At 48.4% G+C, this 23773-nt stretch overlaps 2 protein-coding genes across 2 annotated transcripts in view; one reads left to right on the top strand and one right to left on the bottom strand.

The window, feature by feature from the left end:
• Positions 1 to 12636, top strand: part of ZCCHC17 (zinc finger CCHC-type containing 17) — a 63419-nt gene extending 50783 nt beyond the window's left edge. Inside the window, exon 8 of the mRNA XM_036098479.2 lies at positions 11732 to 12636. Within this exon, the coding sequence (XP_035954372.1) occupies positions 11732 to 11893 (162 nt within the window). The 3' untranslated portion in view covers positions 11894 to 12636. The remainder of the gene's footprint in view (positions 1 to 11731) is intronic.
• A 732-nt stretch (positions 12637 to 13368) lies between these two features.
• Positions 13369 to 20707, bottom strand: FABP3 (fatty acid binding protein 3). The gene is made up of 4 exons (XM_036098496.2): positions 20542 to 20707; positions 17065 to 17237; positions 15054 to 15155; positions 13369 to 13663 (listed from the first exon to the last, which is right to left on the bottom strand). Exons 1-4 carry the CDS (start codon positions 20612 to 20614, stop codon positions 13610 to 13612), a joined length of 402 nt encoding a protein of 133 aa, XP_035954389.1. The 5' UTR covers positions 20615 to 20707; the 3' UTR covers positions 13369 to 13609.
• Positions 20708 to 23773: the final 3066 nt, after the last annotated feature.

The raw sequence follows: 23773 nt of genomic DNA, 5'->3' as shown, positions 1-23773 counted from the left end.
TATTTATTTATTTGAGAGAGAGAGAATGAGAGAGAGTGAGTACATGAGAGGGGGGAGGGTCAGAGGGAGAAGCAGACTCCCCGCCGAGCAGGGAGCCCGATGCAGGACTTGATCCAGGGACTCCAGGATCATGACCTGAGCCGAAGGCAGTCGCTTAACCAACTGAGCCACCCAGGCGCCCGTTTATGTCTTCTTTTTTTTTTTTTTAAATATTTGTCAGAGAGAGAGAGAGAGCACAGCAGGGGGAGTAGCAGGCAGAGGGAGAAGCTGGCTCCCTGCTCAGCACGGAGCCCGATGTGGGACTCAATCCCAGGACCCTGGGACCATGACCTGAGCCGAAGGCAGACGCTTAACTGACTGAGCCACCCAGGCGCCCCAGTATTTGTCTTTTTATGACTGGCTTATTTGACTTAGTAAACTATCCTGAGGGGTCATCCATGTTATAGCATATAGTCATTTTCCTTCCCTTTTAAGACTGAATAATATTTCATTACGTGTACACACTACATTTTGCTTATCCATTCATTTGTTGTTGGCCCTTGGGTTGCTTCCACCTTTTGGCTATTGTGAATAATGCTGCTATGAACATAGTATAGATATTTCTTCAAGACCTGCTTTCAGTTCCTTTGGGTATATACCCAGAATTGGAGTTGCAGGATTATGTGGTAATTCTGTTATGATTTTTTTTTTTTTTTTGAGGAACTACTGTACTGCGTTTCACAGTGACTACGTCATTTCACATTCCTACCAGTAGCACACAGGGTTCCATTAGGGTGTAGTGTTTGCTAATTGTCATTTAGGTAAAAGTAGATAATGATGTTGTTCAGTTCTTCTGTGTCTTTTCTAATTTTTAAAAAAAATTTCCAAGAGAGGGTTGTTAAGATATCCAATCAGACCACATGTTTTCCTATTTAAAATCCTTCAGTGATTTTCCACTGTACTTAAAATAAAATCCAAACTGCCTCCTGTGAGAACAAACTGTCTAACCCCACCAACTACTGCTTTTAGCAGGCAGTAAATTATATATAGCCAAAGCATTGTTTTGGGTTTTTTTATATATTTATTTTTATAGTTACCTTCTACTTAAAGCATGGGATTCAGGCTTTCTATTTCTAGTTGTTATAAAGTTTCCCTTTTAAGTAAAACTTTTTTGTTGTTTTTTTAAAGTAAAACTTCTTTTTTTTTTTTTTTTAAAGATTTTATTTATTTGACAGAGAGAGACACAGCGAGAGAGGGAACACAAGCAGGGGGAGTGGGAGAGGGAGAAGCAGGCTTCCCGCGGAGCAGGGAGCCCGATGTGGGGCTCGATCCCAGGACCCTGGGACCATGACCTGAGCCAAAGGCAGACGCTTAACGACTGAGCCACCCAGGCGCCCCAAAGTAAAACTTCTTAAAGTAAAAAGAAATCAAATTTTAAGAAAAATTTTAAGGGGCGCCTGGGTGGCTCAGTCAGTTAAGCATCTGACTCTTGATTTCGGCTCAGGTCATGATCTCAGGGTTGTGGGATTGAGCCCTGTGTCGGGCTCCTCACTCAGTGGAGAGTCTGCTCAAGATTCTCTCTTTCCCTCTCCCTCTGCCCCTCCCCCCCCACTGTGTGTCGTCTTTCTCTCTCAAAATAAATACATAAATCTTTTTTTTTTAAGATTTTATTTATTTATTTAATTGACAGAGAGAGAGAGAGACACCGAGAGCAGGAACACAAGCAGAGGGAGTGGGAGAGGGAGAAGCAGGTTTCCCGCTGAGCAGGGAGCCCGATGCAGGGCTTGATCCCAGGACCCTGGGATCATGACCTGAGCCGAAGGCAGTAGCTTAACCAACTGAGCCACCCAGGCGCCCCCATAAATCTTTTTTTTTTTTAAAAAGAAAAAAATTTTTTTTTTTTTTTTAAAGATTTTATTTATTTGACAGAGAGAGACAGAGCGAGAGAGGGAACACAAGCAGGGGGAGTGGGAGAGGGAGAAGCAGGCTTCCCGCTGAGCAGGGAGCCCGATGCGGGGCTCGATCCCAGAACTCTGGGATCATGACCTGAGCCGAAGGCAGACGCTTAACGACTGAGCCACCCAGGCGCCCCAAGAAAAATTTTAAGTAAAAAATTAGTTTGTAAACACATGGAGTAAAAATTGTGGCAATATTATAGGAATGGCACTTGGAAAACACTGATTTAGAGCAGTGGGGATATTATTTTAGTTTGGTACTATTCTCCTGTGAACCAAAGAAATAAAAATTTATAAAAGCCCCTATCTACTTCAGGCACTGCCTTCCAGAGGCCTTTGCAAACCTTCAACATTGCCGGATTTAGCCCAGCTCCCACACAGAGGCAACCCCAGAGGATTGCTTATTTTTGAACACAGGGCTTGAACATACCTTTATTTTTCATGCTAGTGTTTCTAGAGCCTTCTTCACAGAGGTCTGAGGACTGATTTAAAGAGGGAAAAGGGAAGTTTCCACTATTTATAACCTCATTATTGAAATGTACAACAAAAGAGAGGCAGCCCATAACCTCACTATTTTACCAGGATCTGTACTGTTGGGGCACGTCTTTTCTACCAGCTGTTTTCAGATGCACGTTTTACCTAGATACAATAAAAATGTATGTACTGTTTTGTTTTCTGCTTTTTTTACTTTGTCATGAGCAACTTTCCATGTTTGCCATACAGTCGTGTAGTTCTTATTTGCAGTGCTCTGTAGTATTATGTCAGGTGGATGTGGAAGGATTTGGGGAGACAGTAGAGAGTGGTACTTCCGAACCTGGGCTGTCAGAAACATTGCCTGGGTTCTCTCAGCTCAGCCACCTCCTTGCTGTGGAACTTAGTCTAATTACTAACTTCTCTGAATCTGTTTCCCTGTTGCTAAAATGGGAATAATAAGCATCTACTTCGTAAGGTTGTTAGGATGAAGTGATGCATAGAAAACTCTGAGCCCTGCGGTGGCATACAGCACAGCCCAGTGCATGTCAGCTACAAGTAGCTGATGCTTAAGAACAGAGGTTTTGTGGTCAGAGACAGGGTGTAAGTAGACACTACGTTCAAGGAGTTTGTTATATATTCTAGATATCAATCCCTGATTAGATATGTGACTTCTTGGGCGCCTGGGTGGCTCAGTCGTTAAGCGTCTGCCTTCGGCTCAGGTCATGGTCCCGGGGTCCTGGGATCGAGCCCCGCATCGGGCTCCCTGCTCGGCGGGAAGCCTGCTTCTCCCTCTCCCACTCCCCCTGCTTGTGTTCCTGCTGTCACTATCTCTCTCTGTCAAATAAATAAATAAAATCTTTAAAAAAAAAAAAGATATGTGACTTCTTGCAAATATTTTCTTCCATTTTGTGAATTGCCTTACTCTGTTGATAGTGTCCTGTTTTTATTCCAGATTTACATTTTTAAAAAACACACCTAAAACTTACCATGTTAGCCACTTTTAAGTGACTTTTCATGGTAGTGTTAAGTACATTCTTGTGATCGTGTGTTTTGATGCACAAAAATTTTAATCTTGTTGAAGTCCAACTTACCTGTTTTTTCCTTTTGTTTCCCGTGTTTTTGGTGTCATACTCAAGAAACCATTGTCAAATCCAGTGTCATGAAGCTTCCCCCTCTGTTTTCTTCTAAGAGTTTTATAGTTTTAACTCATACACTTAAGTCTTTGATCCATTTTGAGGGTTTTTTTGGTATGTGGTGTGGCTCCAACTTCCATTTTTTTTTTTGCATGTGGATCTTCAGCTTTCCTAGCACCAGATTTTCAAAAGAACTGTCCTTTCCCTACTGACTGGTCTTGGCATCATTGTTGAAAATCATTTAACCATATTTGTGAGGTTTTAGTTCTGGCTGTCTACTCTTTTCCATTGGTCTGTACATCTGTCTTTATGCTCGTGCCACACTATTTTGATTACTCTAACTTTGTAGTAAGTTTTGGAATCAGGAAAGGTCAGTCCCCTAACTTTGTTCTTCTTTTTCAAGATTATTTTGACTATTTGTGGCCCCTTGAGATTCCAGATGAATTTTAGGATGGATTATTTTGTTTTTACAAAAAATGTTACTGAGATTTTGATAGGGTTGCATCGGATCTGTAGATTGCTTTGTGTGGTATTGGCATCTAAACCATATTAAGTCTCCCAATCCATGAACATGGGTATTTTTCCATTTATTTGTGTTATTCTTAATTTCTTCCAGCAGCGTTTTGCAGTGTTCAGTGTACAAGTCTTTTTGCCTCCTTGGTTAAGTTTATTCTTTTTTGGGGGCACCTGGGTGGCTCAGTCGTTAAGCATCTGCCTTCCGCTCAGGTCATGATCCCAGAGTCCTGGGATCGAGCCCCGCATCGGGCTCCCTGCTCCGCGGGAAGCCTGCTTCTCCCTCTCCCACTCCCCCTGCTTGTGTTCCCTCTCTCACTGTGTCTCTCTCTGTCAAATAAATAAAATCTTTAAAAAAAAAAAAAGTTTATTCTTTTTGATGCTATCGTCAGTGGAATCGTTCTCTTTATTTCCTTTTTGGATTGCTCATTGTTAGTGTATAGAAATGCAACTGATTTGGGGGTGTTGATTTTGTATCCTGCAACTTTGCTGAATTCACTTAGCGGTTCTAACAGTTGTTTTATGGAGTCTTTAGGATTTTCTGCATTTAAGATCATGTCTGCAAACAGGTAATTTGACTTTTTAATAGAGCTAGATATTTAACACCTATTCTATTTGTATGTTCCAAGGATTGTTCTTTCTCTTAACCTTTTAGTGAGTAAACGATATTTGTCAGATTCCTAAAGCAGTTCTGTGGATATTTCACTTCTGTGGGTCTTTGGTTAAGTTGGTTTGCACTGCTTAATACATATGGTGCAATTAGTTATTGCTTTGTTTCTAAAGCTGCTTTGAAATATGTATTTCAGGGGTGCCTGGGTGGCTCAGTCGTTAAGTGTCTGCCTTCAGCTCAGGTCATGATCCCGGGGTCTTGGGATGGAGCCCCTCATTGCGCTCCCTGCTCAGCGGGGGGCCTGCTTCTCCCACTCCCCCTGCTTGTGTTCCCTCACTCACTGTCTCTCTCTCTGTCAAAAAATAAATAAAATCTTAAAAAAAAAAGAAATATGTATTTCATTTCACCAAAATAATTATTAAGGATCTGCTAGGTATGAGGCTCTTTATTAGCTGCTTAGTCAACCTGTTATCCTACCCCCATCGCTCTTCACTTAGTAGAGGAATGGTCTGATGAACCGTGGCAGTAATAATCATCAGACCTTATTATTTTCTAAAGTACCTTTGTGTATTTGAACTTCTAACTCATGAGTTGTCTTTGATTAAAAAATGCTCTAGGGAGTTGAAACATTTAAAACTTCCCCCTTGATCCCCTCCGCCCCTCGTTTCTACCAAGATCTCATCTAGCATCATTGTCTTTTCACCTCATTGTTAATCCCTTCATGATCTTTGATGCCTTGTATTTGTTTAATGCTGATGGTTTATAAAATATCTTCATGTTTTTTATTTTGTTTTATCCTTATACACTTCTATGAAGTAACCAGAGTAGGTGTTAATTGTTCCATTTTACATATTAGGAAAATGGAGAGGAAGAGAAATTATCTCACCTGAAGCTACCACACAACTACCAGAGATAGAGTTAAAATAAGAACCCAGGCCTTCAGATTGCTAACCCTGTGTTCTTTTATATACTGCACTTCAACCATTAATTCACAGTGCTCCAATTATTTACTCAACAAATATGTATTGAGTACTTCATACATGTCTATTGTGCATTGTTAGGTGCTTGACTTATCAGGACTCCTAAGGTCAGTTTTGCTCTGTTGCCAGCTACCCTTAATGACCATTTGATGTTATCTGTTGATCTATTTCTTTTTTTTTTTTCAATGGATCCATTTCTGTTCACAACCATAAATCAAGATTCTAGGCCTCCTATCTGTTTCCTTTTACCCTCTAAATTTTTTTTTTCCCCTTTTTATTTCCTTAAGTAATCTCTAAGACCAATGTCGGGCTCAAACTCATGACTCTGAGATCAAAAGTTGCATGCTCCTCTGACTGAGCCAGACAGGTGCCGCCTACCTTCTAAATCTTTGATTCCAATAGGAGATTGAGTTTCCTTACCCGTGGAAACTTCTACTGGAAATGGATGTTTTGGGGTATGTGAGAGTGGCAGATTCAGATACCTGTTCCAGCACTAGTTGGCTCTGGGAACCACATGTGGAACTGAGTAGGTTCATCTGAAGGGAAATGCCTTCAGCAGTCCATGTTGCCAAATAAATTAGTGGGTAGCAGGAATGCCTAGTGTGTGTAAGGCCTATGTGATAGGTAAGTCACATGAATTAAAGGTTATACACAACACCTACACTCATGCAACTAATAGCATAAGGAGAAAGATGAGCACCCAAGGTATTTCTGGGGGCACAGGACAGACACCCACTCCAAGGGGGTTATTGGATCACATAGAAATCCAGCAACAGGAAATGAAGTGTGGTTGGGCTACTCAGAACTGGGACCAGAAAGTCAGAAATGGGCTATTGGGTTCTCATCTCTGCTTCTTTATTAGACTGTTTCATTGTCCCACTTTTTTTTGCAGTCTGGTGAAGAGAATGTCTAATGTAAAGGAGAAGGTGCTAATGCATGTTGGGAAACCAGGAAATGACCCAAGATAAAGAAAGGATGTCACCTGTTCCACATAATGCCTGGCACATAATAGGCATGCGCCAGCTACCTTTGAATAGACAGCAGCCAGAAGCTCTGCTCTCTGTAGCTCCTTAGGTTCCTTCACTCAGTGAGACCTGCCCTCAGTTGGGAGAGTAACAGAGACTGACTCCTGTTGCTGCGGGAAGGTAATAATGAAGGGAACAGGGGAAGGAGCATGGGATCCTCGTAGCCCTGAGGCCCCTATCTCTTTTTATCGAACATACACGTAGTGAATGCACGTATTGTCCAGATACCAAATATGCATTGGTTTGGTCCTATATACCCACTCAGTACCATGACAGTTTTTGTCCAGGTGTCTGAAAATTGTAAGTCATTTTTGTTGGGCATAATTAAAACAAGAGGAAACTATGTGTTGAAAATGGAAATTGGATATGAAGTGGTTGGCAAAATAGGAATAGAGGTTTTTGTAGTGAAGCCCTGGGTAATCTTTCCATGAATCTGTGGTCTCTGTTTTGCTGGCTTCTTTCTTTCATTTATCATCTGCCATCATGGATCTTTCTGAATCAGTGCTATGTTATGAGAAAGCATGTGCGTTGAGGATCAGGCTGCCTACTAATTATAGTGAAATTTAGCTATACTTGATCCAGAATATAATTTTCTTCTTCTGATGTGGCTCCTGTATTTACTCTCTGCTATACTATATATAGAAGACCAGATCTCAGAATGTCATCCCTTGGCTGCAGTGCTGGCTTTGTCCTCTTGTCCAGAGAACTCTTCAGGTGCTGTCTGAGAGAGAGGTTGCCAGTCCTGGGCCCGTTCTGATAGAACACAGAGTTGTCCAGGGTAGTCTGCTCAAAAGCCTTTCATGATTCCCCTTCTATGGAATAAAGTCTGAGTTCCTTGAAGATTCTTCAAAATCCCAGCATCTTCTCTGACCAATTCCTTCCCACACACAACTGTTCTTTAACCTCACTTGTCACATTAGAGTGAAAGTGCCATGAAGATAGGGACTCTACCTGTTTTGTTCGCTACTGTACCTGCAGTGACTAGACTTCCCTTCTTCCATCAGCACTACCACCACCATTCCACCGGCCAAGACCATATTCATGCTTCAGAAGCATAACACCTTACGTATCTTTCATGAAGCCAGCCTCAGATTCCTCAGACATGATAGATTTTTCCCTTGTGTGTTACTGGCATGGTTTTTGTACTTCTCTTACATTACTGCCATGGACTCCCTAGTATCTTAATTAGTTTTTATCTTTGATTAGATAATTTGTTTCTTGAAGGCTCATTATCCCTGATTTCTGACCTCACTCAACTATTTTAAGAGAGATGAATAGATACTCCTGGCTCTTAAGAGGTACTCAATAAATATTTGTTGAATGAATGTACTATATAGTTACAAGGAGTTATTCTTTCCCTGGTTTGATGAGGTTGGCTCAGGTTTGGAGGAAAGGTGCCAGGCTCCACTACTCAGTGGCGTAGTAGATACTCTGAATTCTCTTAAAAATTGGTGTGTTCTCCTTATCTCCTAAGCAACACTGTATGCAACTATGGCTCTCTAAAGTGCTTTGTAGGTAGTAAAATTAAATACATATTTGTGAGTTGACTGATAAACCTTTTTCTTCTGATCTTACCCTTTCCAAGCTACGGTAAACTAACTGGTGCATTATAGGTAAATTCTATCCAGGCATTACACTCTATCTTACTTCCCGGAAGTTTACCCCAGTGAACATCTCAGTTTGAGAATCAATCATTTCTCAAGAGTAATTCTTAAGAATAAAGCATAAATGCTTGCTTGATTGATTTTGGGCCAAAATCAGTGCCTTTTGGTTGGGAGGTGCTGTTAGATGCTGCCTGTAATACAGACAGGGCTAAAAGGAACATCCACTTTGGGACCCAGCTTGAGTCAGATCCAGGTTCTACCACGTGGGCAAGTCATTTCGTCTCAGTCAGCCTCTCTGAACTTACTGTTTTCCTTCCTGAAAATACAGGGGTAATTATGCCCACCGAATAGATTGTTGTGAAGGGTAGACGAGGTATGTGTGCAAAGTGCCCAGCTCAGCATCTGGAAAATTAGGTACTTAATAAATGTTAGCTGCTGTTATTCCCCTTTCCCAGTTTTTGTTTTTGTTTTTGTTTTTCTCATGCTGGGCTGCTGCTGATGTGGTGCTATCACCGGACATGGGCTTTTCCTGGAGAGCAGTTCTGAGCCGTGGCTTCTTTCCCATGCCCCTCCTGGCACGTCTGCCAGCGGCTCACGCCCAGGGTCATTTTTTTACCCTTTATCTTCTGTTCTACTTCCCCCTTGAATGAAGTCAAGGGTCCAGAAGCTAGTGTCACCTCTGGTACTCCATATTCTTGCCCCCCCCCGCCCCCCCCCAACGCCCCACAACTCCCAGCCGCTGAAGCGATTGACGCCACCTGCTGGAGGACTAGATTTTCTTTGTTCAGAGATTGAGGTCTAGAAGGCCATCCCCCCGCCCCCCCTCCTTATTCTAGCTGGAGTCCACGTTACAGCCTATGACTTCTTTTCCTCTTTCCTCCTCTTGAGCCTGCATCTTTGAGAGGGAGGAAAGTGAAATAATGCCAGACTCTGAGTTAGAAAGCATACTGTTCTTGTCACCTGAGCCTTGGTCACCTCACTTTACTTCTCTGAGTTGTAGTTTCCTTATCTGTAGAATGGGAATAATAATTCCTGAATTTTGGCCTTCCCAGATTATTATTATAAGATAAAGGATGCAGAAAGCTTGATAAACTAAAGTGCTATTTGGACGTCAAAAGGTATTCCTACTCTCCTACCTCATTTATTTATCCAGGCCGGGCCAGGCTTGGAGGGGAGGGGAGCCAGACTCCATGTGTGCTTCCTCACTTTCCCAGGACCCTGCCCTACCTCAGGGGCAGAACCTGGTAAGGCTCCCCAGCCCTTATATCCTGTGATGGGCTTCCATGATCTTGTCATCTGGAAAGTGCAGCACCATAAGCCAAACCAGCTGTTTGCCAGCTCTCACCTGCCCCCAGCCATGGTTCCTAATGCTTGGTAACAGGGGTCTGGGAAGCTTTGTTCCCCTCTCCCTACTCCACTGGAGACTTTAAGAAAGAATTTTGGTCTAATCTCTCAAAACTTTGACTCACCTGCTGTGGATACATGGCTAGACTGTCAGAACATTCTGGGAGTTCTCTGAAATGACAGAATAATACTTGTAGCTACTGCAGAGTGCCTGGCACTTAGTGCCTGGTAATTAGTATTTATCTTGTTTAATCCTCATAGCATCCTTTGAAGTAAGTATTTATTATTTCCAGTTTACTGAAAAGAAAACTGAGGTTCAAAAAAGTTAAGTTTCTGTTCCAAGTTACACAGCTATTAAGTGGCAGCTGGAATTTGAACTTTATTCTGTCTTCTTCCAAAATCGTTGGCGCTGACCACTGTACCACAAGGCCTGCCACTGATCTGTAGAGGAGGGGCCGGCCATGTGCTTCAGAGGAAAGTTCAGGAGATTTCCAGTCATCCAATCTACGTGCAAACCCCAGCCCTGCCTGTGTGATCTGGGGCAAGCGGCTTTCAGCTTCTGGAGCCGCAGATACTGCCTCCTTACATCCTCACCGGGGACATGCGACATACGTGTTCTTCTCATCTCCATTTTACATGCGAGGGGAATATGCCTCATGAGATAAAGTGACTCCCCCTAAGTTACAGAACAGTAATCGGAAGTGGCAGAGCCAGAACTCTAGTCTGGGTCTAACGCCTGGTTCGGTGTTCCGTCCCTTCTTTCTCACGGCCCGCTCCTAAGACCTGGTGTAGCACTCGGGCCAGCCAACGGCTCCGGCGTGCTGGTTGGGAGCCTGCACGGGGAGGCAGCAGCCGTGCCTCTTCAACGCCGTCTCGTTCTTCTCCCTTAATCTCTCCTTCTTAGAAACCTTACTGAGGCAGTATAAACATTTGAAATTCAAGGAAAAGGTTATGCGTTGCTTAAAAACTGCTTGAAGCCCCACACAGAAGCCTAGGAAATCTGCTGCCCATCTTTTGTGTGAGTTTGTGTTACTACTTTGGCAGCACGGTGTGGTGGTTATAGCTTGGAGAAAGTTCTTTCTGGGCTTTTCTCCTTATCATTTTAATCTTACAAGGTTGTTGTGTTGGAGTTGATACATACCAAGGGCAGCAGCTGGAGCCGTGCTAATTGATGGCAGCAGTTTTCCCTGGCAGCGGCCTCTGCTAGAAACCAGAGCAGGAGTCCAGGGTCCTGGAGCTCTCACCCCCTTATTCTGTGACCTCGGGCATGTGAGGCACTGTCTTCAGGTAGACTGGGTGACCTCTCAGGACTCCTTTCACCTTTAATATCCTGTGCTTTTTAAAAATAAAAGGATGCTTGGGTTTTGTTTTTTTTTTAATCTAACTGGACAGAATTATATGAAGTAAAAAGTAAAAGACTGCATTCTTTCCCCCATTCATTCATTCCTGAGGTAACGTGTTGCCAGTTTGTGTCCTTTCCATTGTTTTCTGTATATATATATTATACAGAATGTGTATATATATATTATACGTATTATATGTGTATATAGATTATATATACACATATATAAATACATATATTTAATATACACAATATATGTGTTATATGCACTATATACAGAATGTGTATATATATATTATACGCATGTGTATATATATATTGCGTATATATTATACGCACACATTATACAGTATGGTAAGCACCCCAGAATCTAGAATACATACTATATTATGACTTGGTCCTTTCACCCATTTGGGGCATTTTGTCTTGTTATTACTTGAAGACTTATTCTTTTTTTTTTTTTTTTTTTAAGATTTTTATTTATTTATTTGACAGAGACAGTGAGAGCAGGAACACAAGCAGGGTGAGTGGGAGAGGGAGAAGCAGGCTTCCTGTGGAGCAGGGAGCCCAATGCGGGGCTCGATCCCAGGACCCTGGGACCATGACCTGAGCCGAAGGCAGACACTTAACGACTGAGCCACCCAGGCGCCCCTTAACTTATTCTTTTTAATTAATGCTTTATAATTTATTAAATGGTCCCCTATTGATTATATGTCATGATACTTTAAAGCAAATGTACACATGCAACATTGCTTTTAAATTTTCTTTTCAGGAAAAGAAGAAAAAAAAACATAGAGACAGGAAGTCGTCTGACTCTGACAGCTCAGACTCTGAGAGTGACACAGGCAAGAGGGCAAGGCACACATCAAAAGACAGCAAGGCAGCAAAGAAGAAGAAGAAGAAGAAGAAGCACAAGAAGAAACACAAGGAGTGAGAGTGGAAAGAGTAGAGGGGGTGGTTGAGAGAAGGAGGAACCAGGGGCCTTGTGTCTTTAAGCCCTGGCTTCCTGAAAGACTCAGTAGTGCGAGTATGGCCTCCCACCCCACTGACTTCTCACTCATGGGAGATGGCTTCCCCTAATGCAGCAGGCAGGTTTGGGAGTTAGATGTCAAAGCATCTGCCTGAATGAGTTGTTAACTTATCATTCCTGGTCCCTTTGCAAGTGACCCCTGCAGCTCACCCATTCATTCACACAACTTCCTTCATTCGGCAGGAGGTCCTATTACCCTCTCCAGCTGCCACTGCCAGAGCCAGATTCCTGCACAGGAGTCCAGGCTGCAGCCACAGGTCCAGCTGTGGAGGCAAGTCTGGCTGTAGTTGGAGAACAGGGATGGGCCTTCCCTGTTGGGTCTGCCCTGGGCTGATTGGTGAGCGATCCCTGCGGCGTCCAACACAGGGGCCAAGGGAGACGGGCAGGATGAGGGAGAACATGGTAAGAAGTGGTGCTCACTTTTTCCATTCCCCCAACATGATTCCACCGTGCTACAAGTGACAGCCAGAAAACCATTGTTTGCAGTGACTGAGCTTGTGTGTGACATTCTGCCAGACCACTGAACCAGATAGCTCAAGCCAAGATCATTGCTTTACTTTGTATTTACTACTGTGTGAGTCACTTGGTTTCACTTCAGGTCTCTGCTTAAATTCCTGGCACTAAATGGAAGTGTGTTTGGTTTTAAACTTGCTGAATGTTCTTATTGCTATAATCCCTCTTCCTGGGTAATTTACAGACTTGCAATCACTGAGTCTGCATTAGTTGACAGAAAAACATTTAATATATTACTTCAGACCTTGGAGAGAGGCCCAGCTGAGGTACAGAGCCAGAGGCACCAACAGGTCACGGCCTTCTTAGGAGATCACTTATAAGCCCTCTCTTCTGTAATGATTAGATGATCTCTTACCCCAGAGCTGATTAGAGAACCAGTAGAATTTGTAACCATGAATGGGCCAGGGCATAGGCGGGAGCTTAGCAGTCATCTTGGCCAGTGGGCATTGGTTCCCACCACCAAGGCACCAGCCTGCATCCTGTGTCCTGAGCCTACATTCTGGAAAGACAGACCACAGCATCCCACAAAGAGCAGCTTTCCAAACCCAAGGGCCTGCAGTGCAGGATGGGCCTGAGGTGACAGTTTAGTAGCCGAACCTGGGGAAGCCCTGCCACTGATTGATTATTCCACGTTGGACTAGCTCCTATGGCCGTGTGGAGGAGCAGTGTAGAGGCAAGGTGTAGGAACAGCTGTTTTATTACTGAGCGTGTCAGGTGACCAGCTACCGCTGCCCCTGAGACTGTCTGTTTCAGTCTCTCGTCCAGGGCTGCCTCTGAGTGACCTTCAGGCAGTCGTTTCTGCCCGCTGTCTGACACACAGGGAAACCAAGACTCCCAGAGTCATGTCACCAAAGGCAAAAAGGCAATTTGGTGACCTTGGCTCTGCTTTATTGACCTTAGAGCACCCTTTGGATGCAGTTGAAAAAACAAACATAACACAATGGGAGCCGGAAGTGGACCCAGGCTGGTGCCACCTGACCCCAGAAGAAATTTCCCCAACCCAACCAAGGTGGATTTATATAAAATGCTGGAGGAAAAAATGAGGCAATCCGGTGCTGAGTCCAGGGCTAGCTGACTGGCAGAGGAGCAGACAGTGGAGTGGGCAGGTCATGCCTCTTTCTCATAAGTACGAGTGCAAACTGTACTTCCATGGGTAAGTGTCTGGAAGGAAAGACAGAACCAGATTAGGGCAGGGGTGAGGGCACCGAAGGTACCGGGGCAGTCTCCATTCCGATGGGGAAAGCCTCTCTATCCCAGTAGTCTTCATTTACCGACCCCCTACTATGTGCCAGGTACTTTACATGTATTTTTTTTCTAATACTTACACCAAGCTTTTCATTTAGTTAGGCACTTAATTCCTCTGTTAGAGTTTTGGGAAAATGAGCTGTGAGAGGGGAAGTGACTTGGTCAGCATCCCAGGCTGTCTGTCTCTCTCGCTTGCACCATTCCTCTAGTGCCTAAGATGGTGTGTGGCACGTCGTAGACAAATAGGTGAACAAGAATGTCCAGAGACTCTTGGGGAAGGGCTGTCCTAGGCTACCAGCTCTCCATCCTTCCCTGACTTAGGCTGGTGCCGGAGCCAGAGGCTTGAGCTATCATCTGTCTAGTCTGGCATTGCGGAGCCAGGCCCATGGCCTCACCAGAGTCCCACTGCCCAGTGAGTATCTGGTCCTGCAGTTCACATGCCCACCAAAGCTAGACACCTCATTCTTAACTCTGCACGGACCCCTGCTCATGGTGGTGCAAGAATACAGGGAGCAGGGTACAGTGACCCAAGAAGGTCTACAGTGAGACGCTGGGGTGAAAACCTGAGGTCCTACAGAGTTAGGAGACAGAGACCACAGGGGTTGCTACCTCTGCCCCGGATCTGGGGCTGTTCAGTCATGGCTACATTCTAGTGAAGTCCCCAAGTCCCTAAACAGACTGATGTGCCAGCCTGGTTGTCCCTTCCTACCCAGGCTGTCACTAGTGCAGTAGGTCCGGCATGCTAGACACTGAGAGGCAGTGGGGCTGGAATGAGGCGGAAGGGACTGGACTGTCATTGCCCCACCATCACCAGCCTGTCCCTGCCCAGAGGCTTTCTAGGTGGCAGCGCAGTCCCAGGGAGGAGAGGGGATTAGGAGCCTAGGATCCAGTTTGCCCTGCTTTCCACCTCTCCCGGGGTGGGGCAAGGTGGCAACACAGAGGAAGAGACTAAGGCTGTGAAGCACCTGTGGTAGCCCTCTCCCTCGCCTCTATGATGCTTGGTGCTCTGCATCACGGTCTCCTGCCACCCTAGCAGCCCATAAGGTTGGTGGTGGTCATGCCCATTTCACAGTGGGAGTTGGAAGAAGGTTACTTGTCTGAAGGCATGTAGCCTGTAAGCTGAGATTTGAAACCAGGCCTGTGTGAGGCCAAAGCTACCACACAGAAAATTCCCACCTAGTACCACCCCAGCCCTGCCTCTACCCTCCACTGATCCCAGGGGAAGACCCTGGCTTTCACAACAGGCTTGACTGAAGGGGCAGTAATGGGAACCAGCTGGGTGAGGCTCCAAAGTTGTCTGTCTTACCAGGATGAGTTTCCCATCAACTAGCTCCCGCACAAGTGTTGTCTCTTGCCCGTCCCACTTCTGTACGTGGACAAGTTTGCCTCCATGCAGCATCACGGTGGACTGTGGAAAGAGGGTAGAGGCCTGAGCTGTGATCTGAGCCAGGATTGAGGGACAAGATGATGTCTGGTCATTGGGGCCACAGAGGACACCGCCTCTGCCCCAAACTAATGATGGTGCCAGGACCAGAGCTCAGGTGGCCTACTTCCAACCTCACCCCGCAGGCTGTCTCATTTACCTCCAGCCTCTACTCCATGATTGCCTGGCTGGGGCCTTCAGGTGTTAGGCAAGTAGGGAGAGGCAGGCGGTATGGTGAGCCAGACAGGCTGACTCTGAGAAGTGCCACTAGCCTTCAGAATGGGCACTTATCCTATCCTCTACATGATACCCACAGCCCTAGCGCCCCTAAGAGATAGGGGCATGTACCATCCTACATCCCTGGGGAATATTGAGGAGGAGGAGTCCTCAGACTCTCCAGCCTAGTGGTGATCACACATAATGTCTAACAGACCTTGGGGATGGAAGGTATTGGAAAATGAGACTTCCCACTTTGTAGTCCTACCTCTTCTTGGTCCACATCATGTGGCCCCTTCAGCTGACAAGTAGACAGCAACTGCCAGGTCCAGGGACCAGGTGCCCTTGGAGTGTTCCAAAGCCCTGGTCAGATGCCCACTCAGTCTTCTGGGCTCTGCCAGCCTGCATCAGCTGGTTCTCATTTGGCAGCTCTCCCGGATCTCTTTTCTTTAGGAATTTGGGGGCTCTAGGTCAGGCTAGGGGACCCTGGCTGAGCAGGGTTGAGTAGGAGAATGTGAGAAGGCTGCGTTTATGTTTGGGGCAGCATGAGGAGTGGGTGTGCATCCTTGCTACCACTTTATTCTTCATGCCCATCCCCCAAGCTTTTTGCCCACTCAGATTATTTTTAGCTTAGGCATCCCAGAGCTCTACTATTTAATTAGGGTTCTTGTCCCTCAAAAAGGTGGTCTAAGTCAAGGAGGCAGACACATGTGATATGGCAGCCACCTGTCTCTAAGGTAGGATGACATCTTTGGGCACCAACCCAGCTCTGCCGCCAGTTTCCTCCACAAGGAGACCAGACCCTATCCTGTCTGTCCTGGGGCAGTTGTGAGGAAGCAGAAACAGCTCAGGGGCAAACTGATAGGGTCTGCTGGAGGATACTGCTACAGGGACCCTCTTTAGTGGTCAAAGTCCCTTAGTTCTGTCTCTGCCATGCCTGGCCCAGGGGCTAGGAGGCCTGAGGCAAGTAGCAAACACAGAGCCACCACAGGGTGACAAGCCCTGAGACTGGAGGTAGATGTCCCTTCCCTCCTTGGGAGGAGAGGGGCTAAGGCTTGGTGAGAAGACGTACAAACACACCGTAGACGATGCCCTATCCAGAACATAGCTTTTCCTGCCTGCGGGCTGGTAGAATTGGAAATAGTTCCTCAGGCTTACTGGCCAAGCCTGGGAGGTGGAAGCTGGAGAAAAGGAAGCATCTGAGTAGGTCTCCACCTCTTGTCTCTAGCTGCCTCCTTTGCTGCTGGAGGCCAGCATGACCTACTCACTCAGGGAAGAGCTCTGAATTCTCCTGGGCATTGTTCCTAAAGTACTTGAGGTCACAGCCATGGCCACATAACTCTCCCGTCTATGGATTGGAAAGAAACCCAGAGCTCTTAAATGCCATGCACAACGTCACCCAGCTGGAGCTGGAGTCGACACTGAGGTCAGAAGAACATCCTGACTCTGTGTTGCCCACTCCCAGAGGCACCAGATAGTCCCCTAGGAGGCAGGGAGGAAAGCATGAGGACAGGGCTAGCGTGCTCCTCGCATAGCACCTGGGACATCCCCGTACTGCACAGGCTTTATGCACCTTTTTCATTTCAATCCCCCCAAATCACCTGCCCCTCAGGGTGCCAATAATAGGGTGCCAAGTCTCAAAGGTCTCGTAATCTCCAGACCCCCTTATATGACTCACCTTGACCTTCCTGTCGTCTGCTGTTGTCTCATCGAACTCCACCCCTAGCTTGAAGCTGATCTCTGTGTTCTTGAAGGTGCTCTGTGTTTTTATGATGATAGTGTCCCCATTCATTTCGATGACTGTGGTAGGCTTGGTCATGTTGGCCACCTGCCTGGTAGCAAAGCCCACACCTGAGGGCAGGGGGAGGGTTATTAGCATGAGTAGAGTGGAAAGACGGTACGAGGACCTCAGTGAACAACCCTCAGGCCTGGATGTGGGGCAGAGCGAAGAGGAGTATGAGAACTTTCAGAGACTCTGGCTGTTTTTTAAATTGTTTTCTTGTTAGCTCTGTGCAGCGAAGAGACACTTGATTTCACTGGGCAGATGGGAAGTTTAAGGGACAGGCATGCCACAGCAAGTCGTGGCAGATCGAGGTTAGAACAAGCTACTTTCTGTGTGGTAAGAACTGAACGTGTCTTATCTCATTCAGCCCTTCATTCTCCCTGCAGGCCATGATGCTATTATCTCTACTTCACAGATGTAAAAACTGAGGGTTCAGGCCCAGGCTCACAGGTCTGGAATTGGAACGCAGAACCGTTTGACTGAAGAGCTCATGGAACTGCTCAGCTGTACTGTCTCCCAAGGCTGGAGCACAGGGCTCCCTCCCAGGGCACCTGAGCAGCTTTCCAGCCACAGGCTGAGGAAAGAAGAGAAATGTGGACTTCGCCTTCCAAAGCCTGAGGGACAGGCGTTTCCCACCTTTGGGAGTTTTTGCCCTGAAACCCACTGGTGCACCTGTCCCCTCTGTATGGCAGCAAGATATTTTCAAACCCCCTTCTCCATGACCTAGGTAGGAGGTAGGCAGAAGGGAGTGTGTGTCCCAGTGTACAGATTTAGGAGAGGCCTGAGTGCTAGTGCTGTCAGGACTCCAATCCAGGTCTCCTGGCTCCTGGTCTGAGGCCCTATGGGTACTCCCCGACTGACCAAAGCACGGCTTCCCTGGGTGCTGGGCAAAGCCTTCCCTGAGTGTCCTGCAAGAGTGTGTAACAACTCCTCCAGCAAAGCCTTAACCCCTTCAGGTTACAGCCTCCAACCTCCCATCATGACGGCCTGCCCTTCTGCCCGCAGCAGCAGTGGTGAGCTGTCTTGCAGGGCAAAGGCGAGGCAGGAATAGCCTAGTGTGGGGAGGTGGTGTGCCAGCCGACACTCCACTTGCTGGAAGTGAGGTGTGGCCTGTTCGGGTTGTTTCACTTAATGCTCCTAACACCTAACAGCCCTGAACAGTAGGTCTTATTACCCTCACTTTACAAATTAGGCTTGGAGAGAAGTGACTTGCCCAAAGTCAAAGAGTGAGTGATAGACCTGGATACGAATCTAGGCTCCAAAACTTGTTCACTCTTCCTCCTGGGCCATTCTCCGGGCGTGTACTTCCTCCCGCACTGAGGCCACCAGGTGTGCCTGTGCTCACTGGTACTAACTAGGCTGCGTCTGTCTGCCCCCTGAGGACCCTTGGTCTAAAACTAGAGGGGTGAGGGCAGCTTCTGCCCTGCCCGGTCAGTAAGGGACCTGGCCTTAGCCCCTGTGAGTCAGGCTGATCCCACTCCCCAGAAGAGAGCAGGGCCTTGTCACCATGCAAGGAGCTCTGTTTGCTTAGGACCTACCCAGAGGTGTGGTGTGTTTGAGAAAGGAAACCACTGTGGGGTGAGTGAGGGACTGAGCCAAGAGAAACTGAGACCAAAAATGGGGCTGATGATTTTGGAGGCTCAGAAAGAGCTGGGTTCTACTTAAAAATGAAGTGGAAGCTATTTACAGAGCTGAGGATGGTCTTTTCTCCCCTATGGACCTCTCATCCTTTCCATCTGTGTATGGAGAAAAGCAGGATGATACATTCTCAGCCCTGTAGCCCAAATCTGCCCCTTATTTGGGGCAAAATAAGGGAACAAGTGTGGTAAGGATGTTGCAGCTCACTTCAGGGACACAGGTCTTCAGTTGGAATGTCAGCTATGGGAGGCTTGGGGGGAGGGGCTAACTCTGGGCATCCCAACTTCCCAACAGCTGCCCAGGGCCCACTGCTCCAAGAGTGGCTACTTTCCTGGAGTCAGTGGGCATAGTACCCAGCATACTATGGTGGGGCATGAGAGCTTTGACCTCAAGAGCCAACACTTGTCCCTATTTCAGGAAAGGGTTAGGAATAGAGGGGAGAGATGGGTCCCCCACCTCTTATTTGGGTACCTGCCAGAATCAGCCCCCCTTCCCTGGTAGGAAGGCATGGAATGTAGCTCAGCTATGAACAATATTCTGGTTTCCCTGTCTCAGCCTTGGAGGCTGGGATAATCTCATAGCTGGGGATTTAAGAGAAAGGGTATCCACCTTCTCCATCTAAGCCCGTAGTAGGAGGGAAGGGCTGAGGTCAATCATTAGCTAAGCAGTTCCTACCACTCCCACCCCCAAGGTCCATAGTGGAAACTATTCTGGGTTACACATCTAGAAATCTAGGTTTTCATATTAGCTCTGCTGTGGGATTGATCTGACTAGTTTCTACTCTCTCTGGGTCTCAGTCTCCCCATCTGTCAAACTAGGCAAGGCATGGGGGATCTCCAAGGACCTCAGGTATAAGGACTCGAATCTTTATTCTTCCCCATTGTTGGAATGGAAGAACCCTTTAACAGATCTTGGCCTTGCACCAGGACCCTGCTGCACCCGGGAAGTCTAGTGGTTTTCTCCACCAGACGGCTCCCCAACAAGTGGCTGAGCCAGCAAGTGATGGGTCCTCCCACCCCGCCCTACTACTAGGCTTACTGACAGTGATTAAAGCCTGGTTACACACCACTGCAGGACGACGTCAGAGACGGCATGGTGAAAGGGCATCCTCCGGCAACCATCCTTTCTCTAGTTCAACATGGAGGGGCAGGGGTTGTTGCTAACTGTGCGGGGCCCCTATCTCGCCTTCTCCTCATATCTCATTCCCCCGCTGTTCCCCTCTCTTCCCATCTCCCTCCTCCTAGGAGTTTCTGCTTCTTTATGCCATAGTACACTCCCCATCCGCCCCATTCCCTTTCTGTATTCACACTTTCCAATCCCTAAACCACCCATGTTCCTGCTTTTTTCCTCCTCCAGCTAGCCTCCCACCTTCTGCAATGGATGCTCCCTTTTTACAAAACCCACCTCTCTCCAGATACTATGTATACCCCTCTTCCTCGAAAGTGCCTCCGTGCCCCAACATCGACCGTGCCCCAACATCGACCTGCACATCTTGCCTCCTTGCGCCTGCCGACCTGGGAATCCCTCTAGCCAGGTTCAGACCAGAAAGCCCCCTTCCAACAGGCCTCGCGTGCCCTAGCCCAGGCTGCCACCTTCTCCGCGTCCCCTTGCTCCCCCACCTTGAGCAGGAGGGATGCAGCAGCCGCACGGGGTACTAGCCAGCGCCCGAACGCTGTGCAGGGCTGCGCACGCGGCCAGGCCCTCTCCAGCCCAGTATCCCCGAGACGCGCTCACCAATTGACTTCATGTAGTCATCGAAATTCTTGCTGTCCACTAGCTTCCAGGTGCCCACGAAGGCGTCCACCATGGTGAGGCTGGGCTAGGCGAAGAAAGAGGCGACAGAACCAGCGTGCAAGGACTCTGGGACCCACGGTTCCCAGCCCGCGCTGCCGCTTTAAATAGCCCTTGTATCACGTGGTGAGGCGTGGCCCACACCCCCTGCTCCCGAAATAGGAAGCCTCGGGCTGGCGCTCACCAGCCCCGAGCTGGCTGCCCATCCCCCCCGACCCGCCGAGGGGGAGGGGGCAGCCAGTGGCGCCGAGCTCGCCTGCGTCAGCGCGGGGGCCCGGCCTCCGAGTCCCTGCCCCGCGCTGGCAGGACCTGCTCCCTTCCCTGGCCTCAAGGCGCTCTTCGCCATCTGAGAAGGAAGCAACTGGGGGCACGGTGCCCGCGAGGTGGGGCGCGCGCCACCAACACCTTCGTCCCCCAGTGTATCCCCGAGCTTGGGGTTAGAGCAGAGATGAAAGACAAGGAGAAAGGAAACGCCCTTGGGCTGATGCCCACGCCGGGAGAGCTGTGGCTGACTCTTCGTGGCGCAGGCATTGGTCCTCATTCTGCAGGTGAGGAGTCCAAAGCTCAGCGGGGAACTTACAAGGTCGCAGGAAATAAGGCGAGGGTTCACTGGAGCCCAGATTGCAAGTCTGGTCTAGGTGGCCTTGGAAGCCGAGCTCTCCCGCCACTCCCCGCTTGCCGGTGACCGGAAGAGTCACCAGGGGCACCGTGGGCAGCTGAGCTACCCCTGTGCCCTCCGCCTGCGTGGGGCGAGAGCGTGACCCATCCCGCCGTGCCCTTCCCGCCCCGCACGTGCTCGCCCCTCCCTGTGGAATGTCTCCTGCGCTCGCCTTTCCGCCTGCAGTGCCCCTCCCCGTCCACCTTGCCAACGCTTCGGGCTCCTCTGACCTCTACGCGGAGCATTTCATCAGGTCATTTCCCCCCTCCCCTCCTTCAGAAATTCTGGCCCTCCAGCCAGCTCTTCCAGGCCCGGGGGGGGGGGGGGGCGACTCCCCACCTGCCGCCCTTCTCTGACCTCTGCACACCTGCAAGCAGCTTGCACTTTCACGGAATGTCACTCTCCTCCAGAGACCTCCCGTGTGGTTGACGCTTTTCAAAGCGCTTTTAATAGTAAGATCACCTTGTATTGGTATTTATTTCATGCTGAGGGCTTTAAGTACATTTTCGCATTGAACTTGCGGAACAAAGTCCACGAAGTAGGTTTTATAACTACTGTTTTACAGATGAGCAAACAGAAGCTTGGAGGAGCCCATTCATTTCTTAATCCAGCAATTATTGAAGCACCTACTTTTTGCCAGGCCTTGGGCTGGGCTGAGGAGAGACAACCATGAATGAGACACACACTCACATCGCTCACTTTTGGGTAGACAGACACAAAACTAGTGTGAATCTGAGGGAAGGCCTGTCCTGATCTAGCAGCTCAGGGGAGACTTCCCAGAGGAATGAGGGGTAAGCGAATGCCTAACAGATAGGAGGCTCTGCATAAGGGTGTCGTGCCCAAGAGAACCTCAGCCAGCAGAGGTCCACGGTTGCGGGGGGGTGCATCTAGGAGCCACAGGCTCACTAGCCCTGGGGTCCTGCCAGCTCATTATCCCACTGACCCTCCTTCTTGGGCCTCTGTTTCTCCCCTATCTCTGAGTTTCTGGGAAGAAGCCAGAGAGGAAGAGCCCTCTCTTGCCCAAGGTCCTGGTTCTTTGGGGCAGGTCCACTTGCCAGAATACAGGGGCCTATTTCTGCCAAAGCTGCAGGGACAGGCCTTAGGGCTGGGCATGGAGCCCTGGTGACCTCATTGAGGGAGCAGGTGCAAGGGAGGGTTGGGGGAGAGAGTGGGATGGTTCCTAAGTCAAGGTCACAACCTTTAGACACTGAACCTCCTCTCTCAAGGACTGAGTAGCTGGAGACCCAGGGGCCAGAGCTGTTTCCCTCCATGGTCCTCACGATGCCACCGGGGAGAGCTGGGGCTGGGGTGGGTAGCTGCGGGCAGGTAGATCTGTGTGCCAGTTCTGATTCCCTGGGGTACTTGCTTTGTGGCTGTGGGCGATTCCCTTAAGCCACGGTGAGTCTCTGTTTCATCTTGAAAATGGAGGTAATGACAGTATTTACCCCTTAGAGGGGTATGTTTGGAGATCAAATGAGATAATGCATTTTAAAATGCTGAGCATCGTGGACCTCATGCTCACTGCCGCTGCTGTTACTGTTCCCCTTATCCACGGACAGTGCAGGGGTCTCAGACCTGCTCTCAGCCCTGCCCCTCACCTGCTGGGCCCCCCACAGCAGATTGCTTGGCTTCTCTAATCCTCAGTTTTCTTACTTCCAAGACAAGATTAGAACCTGCTGCAATGGTGAGGAAGGGACTGCAAAAATCTTTGGGAGGGTTGAGGGGGACACTGCTAGAGAGTCCTTGTGACCCCTCTCTCAGGCTCTGCTTCCGGGGAGCAGCATGGAGACAAAGCCCAGACCCACTAGCCTTGCTGCCCTACCCTCATCCCCCCACCACGCCCAGACCTGGGTCACTGAAGGTGACTCCTAAGCCACACCCTATCTGCTTTCTACTGAGCTTTCATTCTTCTCCCTCCCAAGTGTGCACAGCTTCTCATCCCTCTCATTACCTGCATCCTCCTTGCCCTGTTCTCCTCACCGCCTTTGGGGAACGAGGGGCAAGGGGAGGGAACTCGAGCCCTTCCCTTTTCCTGCCTCTCTCTCTCGCACGCGCGTTCTCTCTTTCTCACACCCTTGGCAGATCCAGATGTGAATACATCTGGCAGGCAGCAGGACCAGTCCCTGCCAAGAGCCAAGAGCAGCATCTCCCCAGCCCTCGCCCTGTGGTGATGTCACTGTTCTGTGTTTCCACGGCAACCACAGGCTGGGAAGATGGAGAAGAGGAGAGCTGAGTAACCATGAGAGAGCCAATGAGAGGGGCCAGCGGCACCGGGTGATCCGTGGGGCCATGGGGCGGGGTGGCGGGGGGGAGCACGAGGAGGCCTACTCAGCATCTCCAGCTCTTCCCTGGACCCTCCCTGCCATCTGGACGCCTCCAATAGGGGATGTGCTGCTGGCATGGGGAGAAATGTGGGAGGTAGAGGCCAAAGAGGCTGAGCTGGAGCCTCCACTGACCCAGGGACATAGAGCCCCCCCCCCTTTGCCCCTTCAGGGCCTAAGTCTGTGGATGCTGACT

This window comes from Halichoerus grypus, chromosome 5 (genome assembly GCF_964656455.1).
Source record: "Halichoerus grypus chromosome 5, mHalGry1.hap1.1, whole genome shotgun sequence".
Taxonomy (NCBI): Eukaryota; Metazoa; Chordata; class Mammalia; order Carnivora; family Phocidae; genus Halichoerus; species Halichoerus grypus.
This window is presented reverse-complemented; position numbering and strand designations above follow the sequence as displayed.

What these genes read in the sequence shown, in the direction of transcription:
- FABP3 (XM_036098496.2), bottom strand. Translation starts at nt 20,614, where the DNA reads ATGGTGGACGCCTTCGTGGGCACCTGGAAGCTAGTGGACAGCAAGAAT. An exon ending in TGACTACATGAAGTCAATTG is followed by an intron (nt 17,238 to 20,541) that starts GTGAGCGCGTCT and finishes CCCTGCCCTCAG; the next exon opens with GTGTGGGCTTTGCTACCAGG. An exon ending in TTGATGGGAAACTCATCCTG is followed by an intron (nt 13,664 to 15,053) that starts GTAAGACAGACA and finishes CTTTCCTTCCAG; the next exon opens with ACACTTACCCATGGAAGTAC.